We start from the raw sequence: 16340 nt of genomic DNA, 5'->3' as shown, positions 1-16340 counted from the left end.
GGCCTATTCATTATTCAATGGGCAGACTGGGGTATATAATATATATGTGTGTAACAGAGAAAGAGAACGTGAGAGATAGAATGCGAGAGAGAAAGAGAAAGCGAGAGAGAGACCGGTAAACTGGGAAAATGATGACCACTAGCCAATACAAATCCTCCAGGGGTTTGATCAGATTAGAAACAGATCAGTTCTAGCCACAGTTCTACAGAGGAACAGACACGGGATCCTTTCTTCCACTCAAATAACCTATGTCTGATTCCCACTATAGGGCCAAATCGAATCAAGCTGGGTTGTACTGGTCTGACCATAACGTAGTTGCTGGAATGGTTTGGGTGGACCCTATTGTGTGAAAGCCTCTACACTATCTACAGCAGAGGCTACTCTACCATATGTGTGTTGACCAGAACCTCAGATTTGCCTTACAAAATCCCTCCATACAGTGGTTCTGCCAGCTATATTACATAAGTGGAATCACCACTAAGACTGTATCCTCATAAAGACATTACTAAGCCACTCTGGTTATTGTCATCTACGGTCACCTGGTTGATGGCCATTCCAAACAGATGTGAGTCATGGGACAAGAGGTCAGTGCCTATGATCACTTGGGCTGAGTCCCGAATGGCATCCGACTCCCTATGTAGAGAATAGGGTGACATTTGGGGCACAATCTTGGTCTACACAACAGCAGTCAACAGAGTGCTGTGGGCGTGGGTGGGTTGTCTGTAGTAGGCTATATAACAGATAACATGGCATGAGATTTAGAGTAATGACTACTGGATTATGACGGTTATAAATAGACTAGGAGGAAGCACAATACATGAATACATTCATACTGTATAGCAAGAAAATGTTCTATTTACAGCTGAATGCATAGAGGCGGGAAAAAAAACATTCACTATCTCACAAATACATTTTTAAAAGGTACAATCACACTTAAACATACAGTACACGGAAATGTCTCTCTAACACACACACACACACACACACACACACACACGACATGTAAGGTCAAAGCCATTATGCACAGAACAGAAAGGTCAACTGGTGCGTTCTTGCTTAGTTATTATTAGTCCATGTATTATTTGGGTAGAATAGGTCGGACAGAGGTATTTCACCTCAGAGCATCTCTGTCTCCAGCCGGATTTATCCTCCGTAATCTGAACCCCTAACTGACCTCCAGTCCTCCAATCACAGGGCACATAACCAGGAAATGATTCAAATATCCAATAACGCTGACCGATGGATCCAAGAGAGAGCGAGACGGAGCTTGGTGCCACTGTGTCAAATACAGGACTGCATTTGATGTTTCTTTGGGTCATGGAGGCACTGTGCACGTGTACAAATGTAAGGACCTGTATTGGCATGTTGAAAGTACACATAGTACTGGCCAACGTGTGGATTAATCATGAATCAGCCAATCAGATTACAGATTTTAAACCCACACAGTGGCTATGGTCCAGGCTGGGCAGTCAAAGCAGGGAGGGGAGGAGAGTGGTGGTACTGGTGGTGGGTACTGATGGTGACTGGACCATGAAGCCCCATTGCGATGCATGTGATTCGGACACAGCCAGAGGAGTTAGCCCTATCACTGCGTGGTGGTGGTGGTGGTGGTGGTGGTGGGGGGGGGGGGGGGGGGGGGGGGGCAAGGCAGGGGAGAGAGCCAGATGCTGGTCCCTATGGCCCCTGCTCACCCAGGAATGGCAAGCTCTACCGGGACTCTCTGGCACTCCCCAAGGGGCCAACATAGATCACATATCCACAGGATCTCCATTGAAACTGAATTGCAATTAAAAATGTGTCAGCTAGCAATGGGCATCTGGCTTTGATATGAGGCAAAGGGGTGTTGAGGGATTTGTCGTTTCAGGGTGTGATATGCAACACGCTGCATATCAATGAGTGTGCGGTGAGCCTTGATGCTTGCACCTTCAAAGCTTTCTCGACCCCCATCTCTCTCCTTCTCTCTCTCTCTCTCTCTGAAATAAAAATGCTCCTCTGCTTGAAGCCAGTGGGGTGGCTCAGGTTTTTCTTTGGTGCAGCGTTGGAGTGGTGAAAAGTCGATCATGAAAACACCAGCTTAAATTCTGTGATGTTACCAAACATCTGCTCAAAGCGGAGCGCCAAGCCTGACCCACGCCTGCCCAGCTTCAGTGTTGGGGGAAATTAGAGAGCTGGATTGTGTTCATTGCGGCGCATCGTAGCAAAATGTTTTGCAATGGAAAACAAAAACGAGCATTTCCTATTGGACCAGTTCAGGTAGTCCCGCCCTGTTTCAGTAAAAAAAAAATCCTCATTTGGTGCCTAATGAATACGACCTGGCTTGGTTGATGGAACTAGATTCAAGCTGTTTTTGGTTTGTAGATCCCCTGTTAGTCGCTTCCATAGCCAGGACTGTGGCTTTTTATAGCATTGGGTGACAGAGAGGTCACGTAAAACTCTGTAGATAGATAGAGTGACTTTCATTCAATCGAAAGGCTTTGAGGTGGTTTTTAGTTATTAGAGCAGTCCATATTCTCTCAAGGACCTCTCTCGTGTCCTGCCCATGACTCTCACACACACATGCAAACACAAACAGATACGCGCACGCACGCACACACAAGGTCGTGCACGCACGTACACATACATACAGACATACTACTGCTTTGCAAATCCACGGCTCGTAGATTAAGGATGTTCTCTTTAAAGCGGCTTAACACTTGATATCATTGACCTGAGCTGTCCTGGTGCCTGACACCTGGACACAATGGAGACAGGCTGGGATGTTTTTACCTAGAGAGAGGAGGAAGGACAGACTGGCTCAGGTACTAGAAGGAACTATGGAAACGGGAGAGAGAAAGAGAGAAATAGAGAAAGAGAGAGAGAGAGAGAGAGAGAGAGAGAGAGAGAGAGAGAGAGAAAGAGAGAAAGAAAGATAGAGAGAGAAAGAGAGAAAGAAAGATGGAGAGAGAAACAGAGGGAGAGAGAGAGCGAGAGACGAAAAGGAGACAGAGAGAGAGAGAGGGGGATAGAGAAAGGTTGCGTGAGATGGAGAGAGAAATATCGAGAGACGGAGAGAGAAAGGTTGGGAGTAAAGGATAGAGAGCCGGTGTAAAAAGGAGAACAGGAGAGATGAGTAACCCAGACAGTGACCTCTCTGGGAGTGCAGGCTGCCAGGGCTCAGAGGGAGGGCCGGGGGAGGAGGCTGAAGGTGACCAGAGGTGCGGTTGCCTGGCTGGATGGGAAATGGAGAAGGCCATATGGCCCCACTGTGAGAGGCCTGTAGCAGCCAGGGCTGCAGGATAAAACACACCCACACTACCGCAGCACAGCACCGCCGCATTCTCTTAAAGTCACATATCCATTACAGGAGGTGGACCAACCGTATGGTTTTTAGCTTACTGTAGTCTGTATGACCCACTACGCGTCCTCTGTGACGGTATTGGGAGATGTCACCCCATTCATCACCTCATGGTGTGATCAATGTGATGATCACAGGCACAATGTGTACAGTAATGTGTTCTAATGGATAGATTCAAGCAATCCTGGCTACTTAGCTTCTTTGTTTTCACATACAGAATGGTTTTTAAACCACAAATCTGATTTGAATCTCAGAATTGTAGTTCGAGGACAGCCCTTGTTAATTCTCAACAGTTTCAAATAAATGTGCTTCCAAGGACAATTCTGTAACAACAATTGTCAGTACCAATCAAACCCCTTTTCCCACCAATCCTATGATTGTCAGACAAGGTAAACCTTCAGAGGACGGGTCACCTGTTTCATCAAGACTCATCAACAACCTGCTAATCCCTAACACGGGCATGACCCCTCCATGTCGTCAGCTATATCACCTGTGTCCTCAGCGTAACCATGTCCATGTCAAAAAGGCTGTTTAGGTAATCATACATTTGATGAGGCACGACATGATATTTATAGCAATAACACATGCCATTTAGCAGGCGCTTTTATCCAAAGCAACTTACAGTCATGCGTGCATATATTTTGCAGGCGGGTGATCCGGTCCCAAGAATCAAACCCACTAACCTGGCATTGCAAGCACCATGCCCTGGACCTGAGCCACAGAGGACCTTGTTTGGGATGTTACATGACGGTGCATATAGTCAGTTGTGAGGAACGACAGACACAGATGGATAAACACACAGCTACACGCACACACACACACCTGTCCCACTTTGCTGTGTGCTCCCTGTGTGTGTGGCCCAGCAGCTGTCCATAATCCCGTTCCCAGACGACAGTGCCCCTAGGACAAGACCCTGGACTTGTGTTCTCTTCACAACAAATTGGATCCCGACTCCCCCCACCTCCTCTAATCTCACTTTCTAGGTTAAGTTTTTCTGCTTTAATGTCACAAAGGATAACATCAGAAATCTTTGCAGTAAATCTGAGAAAAGTCTAACTGTTAAACTATTGGATTTCGTGACGCAGAGATTATCTACACAGCATTTTGTCTACAGATTTAAACCTGTAAACCATGGCATCATTGGAAATCAAAAAATGCGTGGAGCCCAAAATCGGATTGAGGGCATTGATGTATGTGAGAGATTAAGAGTTGATTACCTATTTCAACCAACACAGAGAGAGTGACTTCTTCAAATGTTGTCTATCCAGACGGCCTTCATAGAAAGCAGGTGGATGGACCATCTCAGCCAAAAAGAGATTATAAGGGTTGAACTTCAATTCTCTGGTGCTGGGATTAAGTCTCCAGTAAGGAAAATGCTCTGCTATTAAGATTATTACTGTAAGAATATTTGGCTTCAGGAGACAATTGAGTTGGCGTTCTTCTGCTCGGAAGGGACAAGTCCAGGGCGAGTTTCGCAAACTACCTACGGAGGTGGTGTAGGAGATGTGACAAATGTGTGGCTTTACACTACAGTAATATGTGGAACTGAGGGTGTTTCATTTAATTTGACTTTGAACGTTTCGTAGTGTAAACACCGTTAAAACATCTCTACACCTTCACCACTGCACCATGGCAACTGCACCGTCCGCAAGGGGTTAGTGCGGTCAGCCCAACGCATCACCGGGAGCACACTGCCTGCCCTTCAGGACATCTACAGCACCCGGTGTCACAGGAAGGCCAAGAAGATCATCAAGGACCTCAGCCACCCGAGCCACGGCCTGTTCACCCCACTATCATCCAGAAAGCGAGGTCAATACAGGTGCATCAAAGTTGGGACCGAGAGAGTGAAAAACAACTTTTATCTCAAGGCCATCAGACTGTTAAGTAGCCATCGCTAGCCAGCCTCCACCCAGCACGCTGAGCTTAGTTACTGTCACTAGCTGGTTACTTATCCCTGCACTGTAGCGGCTTCTGCCCTAAGTACATATTCATGGAACATTGGTCACTTTAATAATGTTTACATATTGTTTTACCCACTTCATATGTATATACTGTATTATAGCCAAGGCCATCCAATTCAACTATTGCTGTACATATCCTATTCTTTCCATGTATTCTTCAGATATAAAATGCATTCGGAAAGTATTCAGAGCCCTTAACTTTTTCCACATTTTGATACGTTACAGCCTTATTCTAAAATGGATTAGATTGATGAGGAAGATAAAACAATCTACACACAATACCCTATAATGACAAAGCAAAAACAGTTTTGGGAAGTTTTTGCAAATGTATAAAAAAAATATAAAAAATGAAATATTCCATTTACATAATATATACAGACCCTTCACTAAGTACTTTGTTGAAGCACCTTTGGCAGCGATTACAGCCTCAAATCTTCTTGGGTATGATGCTACAAGCTTGGCACACCTGTATTTGGGGAGTTTCTCACATTCTTCTCTGCAGATCCTCTCAAGCTGGATGGGGAGCGTCGCTGCAGAGCTATTTCCAGATCTCTCCAGAGATGTTTGATAGGGTTCAAGTCCAGGCTCAGGCTGGGCCACTCAAGGAGATTCAGAGACTTGTCCCAAAGCCACACCTGTGTTGTCTTGGCTATGTGCTTAGGGTCATTGTCCTGTTGGAAGGTGAACCGTCGCCCCCGTCTGAGGTCCTGAGTGCTCCGGAGCAGGTTTTCATCAAGGATCTCTTTGTACTTTGCTCCGTTCATCTTTCCCTAGATCTTGACTAGACTTCAGGTCCCTGCCGCTGAAAAACATCCCCACAGCATGATGCTGCCACCACCATGCTTCTTGTAGGGATAGTGGCAGGTTTCCTCCAGACGTGACGCTTGGCATTCAGACCAAAGAGTTCAATCTTGGTTTCATCAGACCAAATAATCTTGTTTCTCATGTTCAGAGTCTTTAGGTGCCTTTTGGCAAACTCCAAGTGGGCTGTCATGTGCCTTTTACTGAGGAGTGGCTTCCATCTGGTCACTCTACCATAAAGGCCTGATTGGTGGAATCCTGCAGAGATGGTTGACCTTCTGGAAGGTTCTCCCTGCTCCACAGACGAACCATCGGGTTCTTGATTACATCCCTGACCAAGGCCCTTCTCCCTCGATTCCTCAGTTTGGCTGAGTCTTGGTGGTTCAACAATTCTTCCATTTAAGAATGATGGAGGCCACTGTGTTCTTGGGGACCTTCACTGCTGCAGAAATGATTTGGTACTCTTCTCCAAATCTGTGCCTCGACACAATCCTCTCTCTGAGCTCTATGGACAATTCCTTTGACCTTATGGCTTGGTTTTTGCTCTGCCACGCACTGCCAACTATGGGACCATATATAGACAGGTGTGTGCCTTTCAAGTTGTAGAAACACCTCAAGGGTGATCAATGGAAACAGGATGCACTTGAGCTCAATTTCAAGTCTCATAGCTAAGGGTCTGAATACTTATGTAAATAAGGTATTTCTGTTTTTAAATTTTTATACATTTGCAAACATTTCTAAAAACATTTTTATGCATTTGTCATAGATTCCAGGTTTTTATTTAATCAATTTTAGAATAAGGCTGTAACGTAACAAAATGTGGAAAACGTCAAAGGGTCTGAATACACTTTACTATATATTCTATCCACATGCTGTCCATAATGTCTGACATTATACGCTGTACATATATACATATACAAAATCCGGACTCTGCTCATCCTAATATTTATATATTTATTAATTCCATTTACTTTTAGATTTGTGTATTGTGTATTGTTAGATATTACTGCACTGTTGGAGTTAGGAACACATGCATTTCACTATACCCGCAATAACATCTGCTATACATGTGTATGCGACCAATACAATTAGAATTTGCACAGTAGTGCCCCCCTGTGGTACACTGGATAAGGACATCCGGTTCTGACTAAAAATAAATTATTAAAATAATACATGAATTACTGTAGCAGTCAAATAGTGATGACAATATCCCCAAAAGCTATTCAAAACTCAAATGCTCTCCCAGGTCAGCTTTATTAAGCATCAAACAGAAGAAAACGGACAGAAACAGGGAGGGACTACCAAAGTGTATTCGATTAGAGCTGCTTATTATGGGTTTCCATTGAAAAAATTTTTGCCACAGCTTACCCAAATGTACACAACCCCTGTGTGCTTGGCCAATAGTTGTGACTCATGACACTGACACAGCGGTCGGAGTCAGAGTTAAGCCACACTTAAGACAGACTTAAACTGAGGGTCAGTGCCATGTTAACATCCAAGGAGGAAAAGACAAGTAGGATCAATATGGGATTGATGCAACGTCACTGCGGCTCCAAGGCCACAAAGTCACGGCCGGCCCTTCTTGCTGATACATCTACTTTAGGCATCAGGAAATATATATTTTGTCGATACGACACACTTGACAATTCCTGTTGTGACCATGAATGTTAAACATTGTGCCTACTATGTAATACTGATGTGAATATCAGAATATACCTAATGGTACTAAATGAGTCAATTCTAAATGACATCTCTGGTACATAAGAACTGAATCGTAGATTAAATACAGTATATGGTACCAAATTGCAACTATGGTAATGGTACTAAATGAGTAAATCGTAAAATACAGCTATGGTACAAAAACGGGAGCGAAGTAGTTCATTTAAATGTTGTAAATTCAGTATCACACCACATACAATGAATGATATCATTTTCAATTTATATCCCAGTCATCTCAGTGTCTGTTTTGCCCTGCATGAGCGTAGGTGACTCAAAAGCAATGTTGGCATTTATAAAAGCACTTAAAAATAAAAATAAAAATCCCTCATGCATTACATTTTAGTTGCATCATAACAGTTGCATCAACGTTAAGCACTGTATTCTCCAGAAAGAACAGAAATGCTTTTCCTCAGATCCATAGATGCACACCAAGCCACCTGGATATACAATATGAAAATACAGACAGATGTTGCATAAGCTACATTTTCCAAATTTTTGGAGAATGGTTTATTGGTTTGGAGAGTGGCTTGACAGAGTTATGACTGGATTGAACACGTGGGCAGTAAAGCTTATGATCCCAAAACAATGATTCCAGTTCTTTTAAGCTTAATTTCCCTCTACTGAACAATCACTGGTGACTGAGAAATTTGACAGATCTAAAATATTCCTAACAAACAAGCCTGACCATAGGTTATCGCCTACATTATCAGTATGAACATTCAAATGTGTTGCATTGTCTACGCAAAAATATTGACACGTTCAAAGAATAGCCTTAAGTAACGACATCATTTGTGATGGGCGGTGGATCGGATTTGACTGCTGCTTGAGCACCCTCTACTGTTGAGAAATAGGGCAAACAAAAGTAACGCCCTGTACCCCTGTCCAGGGACACACGAGACACTATCACAATGAAAACAGAGAACATCAGATGGGTCCCATTTCATTTATTAGCTCAAAAAAAAAGGAGTGTTAAGGTCATTGCTCTTCTTCTCATTAAAGACAGTACAAGAAATCTCATTTACACGTAAAACAGTACTTGAAGCGCTGTAGTATAAGGCAATGTTAAATACTCTGCATTGCTAGGAACAATAAAACAGACGTCAGTACAGGGTTTAACTCCACGATCAGGCTATACAAAAAAAAAAAAGGTAGTAAGGCACTCTTCTTGGACAATTCATTTAGATTCTAACCCATATTTTGCCACAGCAGTAACATAGCAACAGAAAACATGCAGTTACGACAAGCGGCCTCTTTGGATTCCACTCCTGACAGTTAGCCGACAGAATAAGCGTCATTCTAATAGGAGTACTCTGAAGACAGAGGTAAGACGACCCTCTCACTTTCTGGGAGACGTTTAGCATAAAGGAGGGACATACTGCCCCAGCTGCTAAAGCATTTCAATTAAAGGAAAACTCCACCCCAAAAACGGTCTTTCGGTGTTTGTTTCATTGGTCCATTGTTAACGGTCTCAAAATGTTTTGCTCGTCAGCAATCAAGTTCAAGATATGCAATTTTCATTCTGTTGCTGCATCATATGACACAAAAAGCCTCATTCAGGGATGATTTGTGTTTTTAAAGTTCGATATCTAGAAAACTTGATTGCTGACAAGCAAAAACATGGAAACTATGTCAATGGACTAATGGAAAAAAAATACCAAAAGGTAAGAGTTTAAAGGAAAACTCCATCCCAAAACTGTCTGTAGTGTGTAGAATAAAAACATTATCACTGGGCATCAAAACTACACCTTCATCCTAACGAACCCTCATCACTAACCAACTGAACCATCTCATCTCTACCAGTCTCCTCATCACTAGCCAACTCCACGGTATCTATACAGTGTTAATCAGAAACTTCATCACACCAACGTCGTCCCCGGGATCAATTTGCTACCGCATTGAGCCGGCTGAGTGGACGTGCATCACACGTCAACACTAAATACCTTCCCTATGACCTCACCTAGAAGAGACCTGGTCTACATACATGAACCCACCATTCCAACTGCTACACTCAAATCTTTTCACATGGAACCAGCATACATGTAGATATGGCACAAGAGACAAAAACAGATGACATACGTGACAAGACAGTGACAATTCAGGGGATCAATTAATCAAACACGATTAGACAAAGACAAGAGCAAGGATCAAATAGGAAAATTAACTAGAATTTGGAACAGTGATTGGTGACTAATCAATGGTTTTGATACAAGCAGGGAAAGGGCACTGGAGGAATTGAGCATGGAAAAAAACTGAAAGCAAATGTGTGCATATTCCACTTTAGAAAGAGCAAAGAAATCAAGACCATTACAAAATCATGCAAAGAAAAGATTTCGCCAGGTGTTCCTTGTTCCCCTGCACCTGCTCTGACAACCATGAAGACAATAACCTTAAGAGCCACACTTATGCATTCAATGCCATTCAAACATTCAATGAAAGTGCAATTTGTAAAAAATAAATCTACAAAATGGTTGCGTCACATACTTCGTATACAGGTGTAGACTAACAGTGAAATGCTTCCTTACAGGCCCTTCCCAACAACGCAGAGATAAAAAATCTGGAAAATAATAACACCAGGAATATATTTGCAATCCGAGTTGCATCGGTTCGTGCCAATATTCACAAGCTGCTCTTTGTGTGTGCCTATTCAGTCATAAATGAGCAATAATTTATGCAATGAGCAAAAAAAACAAAAAAAAACAGAAATACATTCATCGTGGCGACACGTAGGTTCTCAACTTCACTTGTCAGCTGTTCACTGTGTGAATTCATGAATCTATATTAAGATATCTAAAACCGCACAACACAAAAGTTAATCAATACAATCTAAAATCGTTGTTATCAGAGAAGAGGCTACTGAAGCAGGGAAGACATGTACACTCAAACAGTGGGAGCATTGTGACACTACATTGCCATCCAGTATACAAACTCTATCCCATGAAAGGACACCACAGGTCCTGTTCTAGAGGTGAAAGGTCATTCTTTAATCCTGGGGGGGGGGGGGGGGGGTCCATAACTGGGCCGTCCTCCCCACCTGTAAACATTTTAAAGTCCTTCTGACACAAGTGACAGTTGCTTGTCCACAGTCTAAGTCCTAATAGCAAGCGCAATAACCCAGTACTAGACAGGACTCTTCACAGAGGAATTGCAGTGTGACCACTTGGTTTCAACTCAGTCCAACATTAGTCCATTAGTTTCAACTCAGTCAAAGATTAGTAAAAATGTTATTACATAGAATTAACAAGTCAATTCAGGCCAAAGACTCCAGGAGCGGTTCCACGGGAAGATATGCCTCTAGTTTGAATACTTCAGAGCCAGCTAGAGGAGAAAGAAAATCATAATTTACACATTCTAGATCATTTCCTATTAAATAAAAAAATTATTCACTTCGATGGGCCACTTGGGAGGGCATTCTAGGGCCTGATTTTTTTGTTTGTTGATGAGGTTGACTGTAGCTCTGCTGGCTTTCTCAGTGGGTAAACGTTCTGAACAAAGTCAACGTACACAGCAGGATCGCCATAGTGTGGAATGATGCACACTTCATAATAAAAGTGGGACCAAAGTGGACCAAACTCAGGGGGTGAAGTCAAACTTTTACCCACATGCTGAATCTGTGTGTGTTAGCGTGTGTCTATACTATTTACATTCAACAATGTCACACCTTGTGAGCAGTGTCTGCAAACTGCTGGGCTTTGTGCATTAGGTCTACCGTCTTGTCCTCAGCCCGGCCCAGTCTCTCCCCACGCTCTTGCAGGGCCTGGCTGGCCCTCTGGACTACACTACCCATACTGCCCCCTGGAGGGCGCTGCCCACTGGGTCCTGCTCTAGGACCTGCTGCACAACACACAGGGACAGAGAATAGTGCATCAGAGATAGGATACTCAGAAGAATGCAAACAAATCCTGTTCAGTGATAATTAACAATTATAAAACAGCCTAGGCATGAGTTCAGTATATTCATGGGTGAAAGTGTCAGAGAAGGAGTGCTGATCTAGGATCTGTTCATATAATAATATTCATTATGATCCAAAAGGCACTCATACACTGAGACGCTTTGTGGATACAAGCCTTGGACTGGTCAGCTTAGGACAAAGACCGCAACATTTGCTGTCGCTCTGTGTCTCTAGGCCCTGCTACCGCCTGGCACCTCTCCCAGTGCTACACATGACAACCCCCCTGTCAGCGGGTTCAATGGGGAGCCGCGTTCCTTCTCAGTCTCCCTGCCCCGGAGACTCAAGGCCAGCCTTTGTTTTTTAGCAGGAGGTTTGGACACAAAGTCACCACTCATCTAGGCACAACCTCATAGAAGAGCCATTCTCTACTGCAGTGGAGAGGTGTAACAGAAGACAATAGACCAAACCCAGCCATCTCCTGAGAGAGGATTAGGAATCCATGAGAATAGAACAGACACAGCCACAGGCCTACTAAGGTCATCACCACACGCCTTTTGTCATCTCTGCAAAGATTGTGTTGCTACTCAGTGAGTATTAGGGGTTATTTGGGCTTTTTTTGACTGACTTACCTCCAGCCTGAGAACGGCTTTGGTTTGAAACCATCACCTTCTTCATGCGATTGAAAAAGACCTTGCAACGGTACAGGACCAGATTCATTTTGCAGGCATCTGTTAGAATGACAATGACACAAATAGTGGAATCTGATAATAGCTGTATTATAACCATGATCAAAATAAGCAAATAGAAACTACAGAATCAAACATGATATTGGGAGTCCCTGCCATATTATATGAGATGATAAGACAAGCCACTCCTAGGGTTGACCCAGTGGTCCCAGAACAATTCACACTCACATGACCCAAATTCACTCCCTAACCCTTCCACTAGCACTTCGATTTGAAAACATGGAAGGGTTAGGACCAAGGAGAAGGAAGTGAATTGGGACCGACTGTTGATAGACTGGGCTTATCCTTCAACACCCCCTTACCTCCTGTGAGTTTGGACTGACAGTTGACAAACTCAGTATGATGGGGCCTGGGACCCACAGTGCTCTTCCGTCTAGCCTGGGCCACTGGTCCTCCTATCTGGCCCACTTGGGCCCCTGGGCTACCCTGGCCCCCTTGGGCCCCTGGGCTACCCTGGCCCCCTTGACCTCTTTGCCCCTTCTGCTGGTCCCCGGCTGGGCTACCAGGGACCCCCTCCTTGCCTTCCCAATAGGTCTGACAGGCGTGGTACATGATCTGGATGAAGATGCACTTCTCTGGCGCTGAGCTGGCCACCCATTGGTCAAAGGCGTTGTCGAACACCAGGTCAAACTCTGGGCAGTCCTGAGGGAGACACACAGGAGGGATACAGTATAGGTCACAGGACAGTAGGGGGAATAGTGGTCTAAACATCCCAGCCAATAGGCATGTATACTGGTGGTGAGGTCACCTTGTTGGGGTTGATGCCGTTGACCTGGCGAAGCTGCTCCACAGCCCACTGTGACCTTCTGGTGAAGGGGGCGGAGCCCCCAAACTGCTTGACTTTGGTGATGAGGAGCTGAGCTGGCCTCTTATTGGTCACTGGGGAATTGAGAGGAGTCAAGGGTTTACAAATATGCCAATACTGAAAGGTAAGCAAGCACACTTCATAACACCCACAATAGAGGATGTAAATGTACTCCCTACTAGAATCAAGATTAAAAGACACTTGATAAAAGACTGGCTATCCAGTAATGGATATGTGTTTCATTGTGAACAAATTAACCCAACACAGAAGGCATTAGCGATCAGTCGCCATCACAGATCAACAAACAGACCACCAATGCTTATTCTTCTTCAGTGGTTTCTCTTGTTCACACGATATGAGGGTTTTGTAATTGGGGGGGGGGGGGGGGGGGGGGGGATGGCAGTGCCAGCTGAGGACACCCAGCCAGCCATCACCCACCCATCAGTGGTGTTTGGGTAGGGCCAGTGAATGACCATGGCTCTGGGTGACTTCATCACAGTAACAATAGCAACGGGTGACACTGAACACAGCTAAATATGTGAATGACCCCTCCTGCTCAATTCTAGGATCCATGTCCTCTGACAGAGATGAGATGCAAAGATCTTAGATTACCAGCAGCACAATGTCGTTCTTGCAACACGATGAATAACTCTGCATCCTTCTGTTTAGACAATGCCACTATGAGACTTTTATTTTCAATAACCTACTGAACAAGCGAGTTGTACATAACAGGACTACAGAGTAGCAACAGGACAGTGAACTGTAAAAGTCACACTGATCTATCAACCTGTCATCTCAATATACCCGGGCCCGTATTCACGTCGAGTCTCAATGTAGGACTGCTCGTCTGGATTAAGTCTCTCCCCTCTTATTCATTATGATTTAAAGCTGAAATATGTAACTTTTTGGGCTTACCTGACCAAATGAGTTATAGATCTGTCATTCATATTGAAAGCCAGTCTAAAAAGCTGTAGATCTGTTCTATGTGCATAATTTCTATGCTTCATGTTCTTAAGTTTAGTTTGAGAGACTTTTACTTTCAGTTTTGTACACCAGTTTCAAAACAGCAGAAAATACTATATTTTTGGCAATGGAAAATATATTACACAACAGTTTAACTGGTAGTGATTCTCTACACTTGCTTGTTGTCAAATACACTTATTTATGACAATGTCTGCATAGTGCATCCTTAAAAAGGCAAAACTCATCTTAGATCACCACCTACACAGAGACATCAACAACAACAAAAAATCCAACAAAACAAATGCTGAATGCAGATGTAGTCATGTTGTTGTATGCATTAAAAAAAAAGCAGGTGTTACCTGACAAACAGATGTATGTCATGTATTCTCCCTTGCCTCCAGTGGGTAGAAAGGGGACCCTTTTCCTTTTTCTCCTCTTCACCTCCACAGCCACTAGCATCCTCTCATCCCGGGGAGCAAACACCGCCCTGTTGATAGCGGACTGGATATTCATGGTGGGACTGGGTGGAGGATATTGGATGAGTGATCTATGAAGATAGTAGACAGTGAGACTGAAGATTAGATTTGTTTAGTAGTCACATGCACAGAGTCACAGATGTAATTGCAGTGTACAGTGAAATTATTATGCCCCTGAGCTCCAACAGTGCAGGTCAAAGAGAAGTGAACGAGACTATAATTAAAATATATATTACACATTTACAAGTGTAGCAATGATAAAAGTCCATTGGTGGGTGGGGGCAGGGTAAGTATCCGTTGGGGGGGGGGGGAATGTCCATAGGGAGAGTAGCGGGGGAGTAAGTGAGAAGTGAATGAAACATTGATATATACATATTCATTAACGTAATCTTGATTTCCTGTGTGCCATATATGGACCATCATTAATCATCAAGGACCCTTAGAGGGTTATTTCTAACTAGTAAAGTGGTGAACGTTACACCTCTAAAAGTGGCAGATCATTTAAATCAGTTGTGGATCTATTTTACTTGACCGGAGTGAATTAAATGAATCGTCGCAAAATGATTTGCAATAAAAATTCTCCATGGTGGCCTTCAGAACAATTTGCAAGAGAGCAGAAATAATCGTTTACAATACCTGTTTTGTTGTTTTACCCCTCACTCCTTCGAGACGCAGAAACAGGGAAGCTGCAGTAATGCTCACCCAAACTATTCCAACGCCTTATAGCGGTGTTGTTTTGTCACACAACAACAGCAAGCCTTGCGGAGAAGGCGAATCTGTCTGGGACGCCATCCCATTTGAGCAAGTTAGAAGTCACGTGGGAAATTGTACTGTTGAGTTGAATCTCATTACAATAAATTTTAATAAATATAAATATTAATCTTGGTTTAACATAATTATCTTTATTATTTGCAGGTTGCAAATATCTGGAACATATTGATTAAAAAAATGTTTGTACTCTTTCAGTACTGTAAAAACTTCCTTGGACATGAAACTACTTTAAAAAGCGTAGATATTGGGATTGATCCACGAAATGAGAGCCTTTTGCATCCCTTTAATATTTTAAGTAGAAATTGTGCACAAATATTTGATTTTAAAAGCCTGTTATATTACATTGAGTGACCACATGGAAAATTCAATAAATCCAATTATTTTTATATGAATAAAGACTAACGTGACAAAATGTCCCTCTGTGATTCCTCCAAAATGTCTCCGAAGTTTTCAGCATCATTACAAAGCTCTAGTTATTTTGTTGTTTTGACAAAGTACTTTCTGAAGATCATTATGTATTTCATGTGATTAGTGATGAATTTTAAGGTAAAAATAAAATAAAAAATCAACTGTCCCTCATTTTAAGGACAACCCTGTCATGTGACCTGAACTCTCGTTTTAACATGGTGAAACTACTCCTTAAAAAAAGAAGATCTGAAGACACATTGAACATCTAATAGTCAAATCATAGTGAGCTGGTTCTATTCTTTTTTTCCCATTTTCTGGTGTTTTGTGGTTGAAAACTTAAAAGGGGCGAGCATAACACGTTAACCCTGTTACCCATAGACAAGCTAGATATAAATATAAAAATTGTCAAGCTTGCATTCGATTGCCCCTCCCTGTTGCACACAACAAGCTTCCATTCCCCGTCACAG

The 16340-nt window shown here is 43.2% G+C and overlaps 1 protein-coding gene across 2 annotated transcripts; it reads right to left on the bottom strand.

Annotated features, from left to right (window-relative positions):
* Window positions 1-8744: 8744 nt before the first annotated feature.
* Window positions 8745-16030, bottom strand: stxbp6l (syntaxin binding protein 6 (amisyn), like). 2 transcript variants are annotated; one of them, XM_021612319.3, is made up of 7 exons: window positions 15331-16030; window positions 14578-14765; window positions 13199-13329; window positions 12753-13092; window positions 12334-12432; window positions 11474-11646; window positions 8745-11130 (listed from the first exon to the last, which is right to left on the bottom strand). In XM_021612319.3, the coding sequence occupies exons 2-7, from the start codon at window positions 14729-14731 to the stop codon at window positions 11107-11109; spliced, it is 921 nt and encodes a 306-aa protein (XP_021467994.2). In that variant the 5' UTR covers window positions 14732-14765; window positions 15331-16030; the 3' UTR covers window positions 8745-11106. The 2 variants fall into 2 exon arrangements, with proteins under 2 accessions (XP_021467994.2, XP_036841181.1); XM_036985286.2 differs by having other exon boundaries at window positions 11474-11643.
* Window positions 16031-16340: the final 310 nt, after the last annotated feature.

Source organism: Oncorhynchus mykiss, chromosome 8, assembly GCF_057628025.1.
Source record: "Oncorhynchus mykiss isolate SJ-2025 chromosome 8, ASM5762802v1, whole genome shotgun sequence".
In the NCBI taxonomy this organism is placed as follows: domain Eukaryota; kingdom Metazoa; phylum Chordata; class Actinopteri; order Salmoniformes; family Salmonidae; genus Oncorhynchus; species Oncorhynchus mykiss.
Note: the sequence above shows the minus strand (reverse complement) of the source record. Positions and strands in the feature narration are given on the sequence as shown.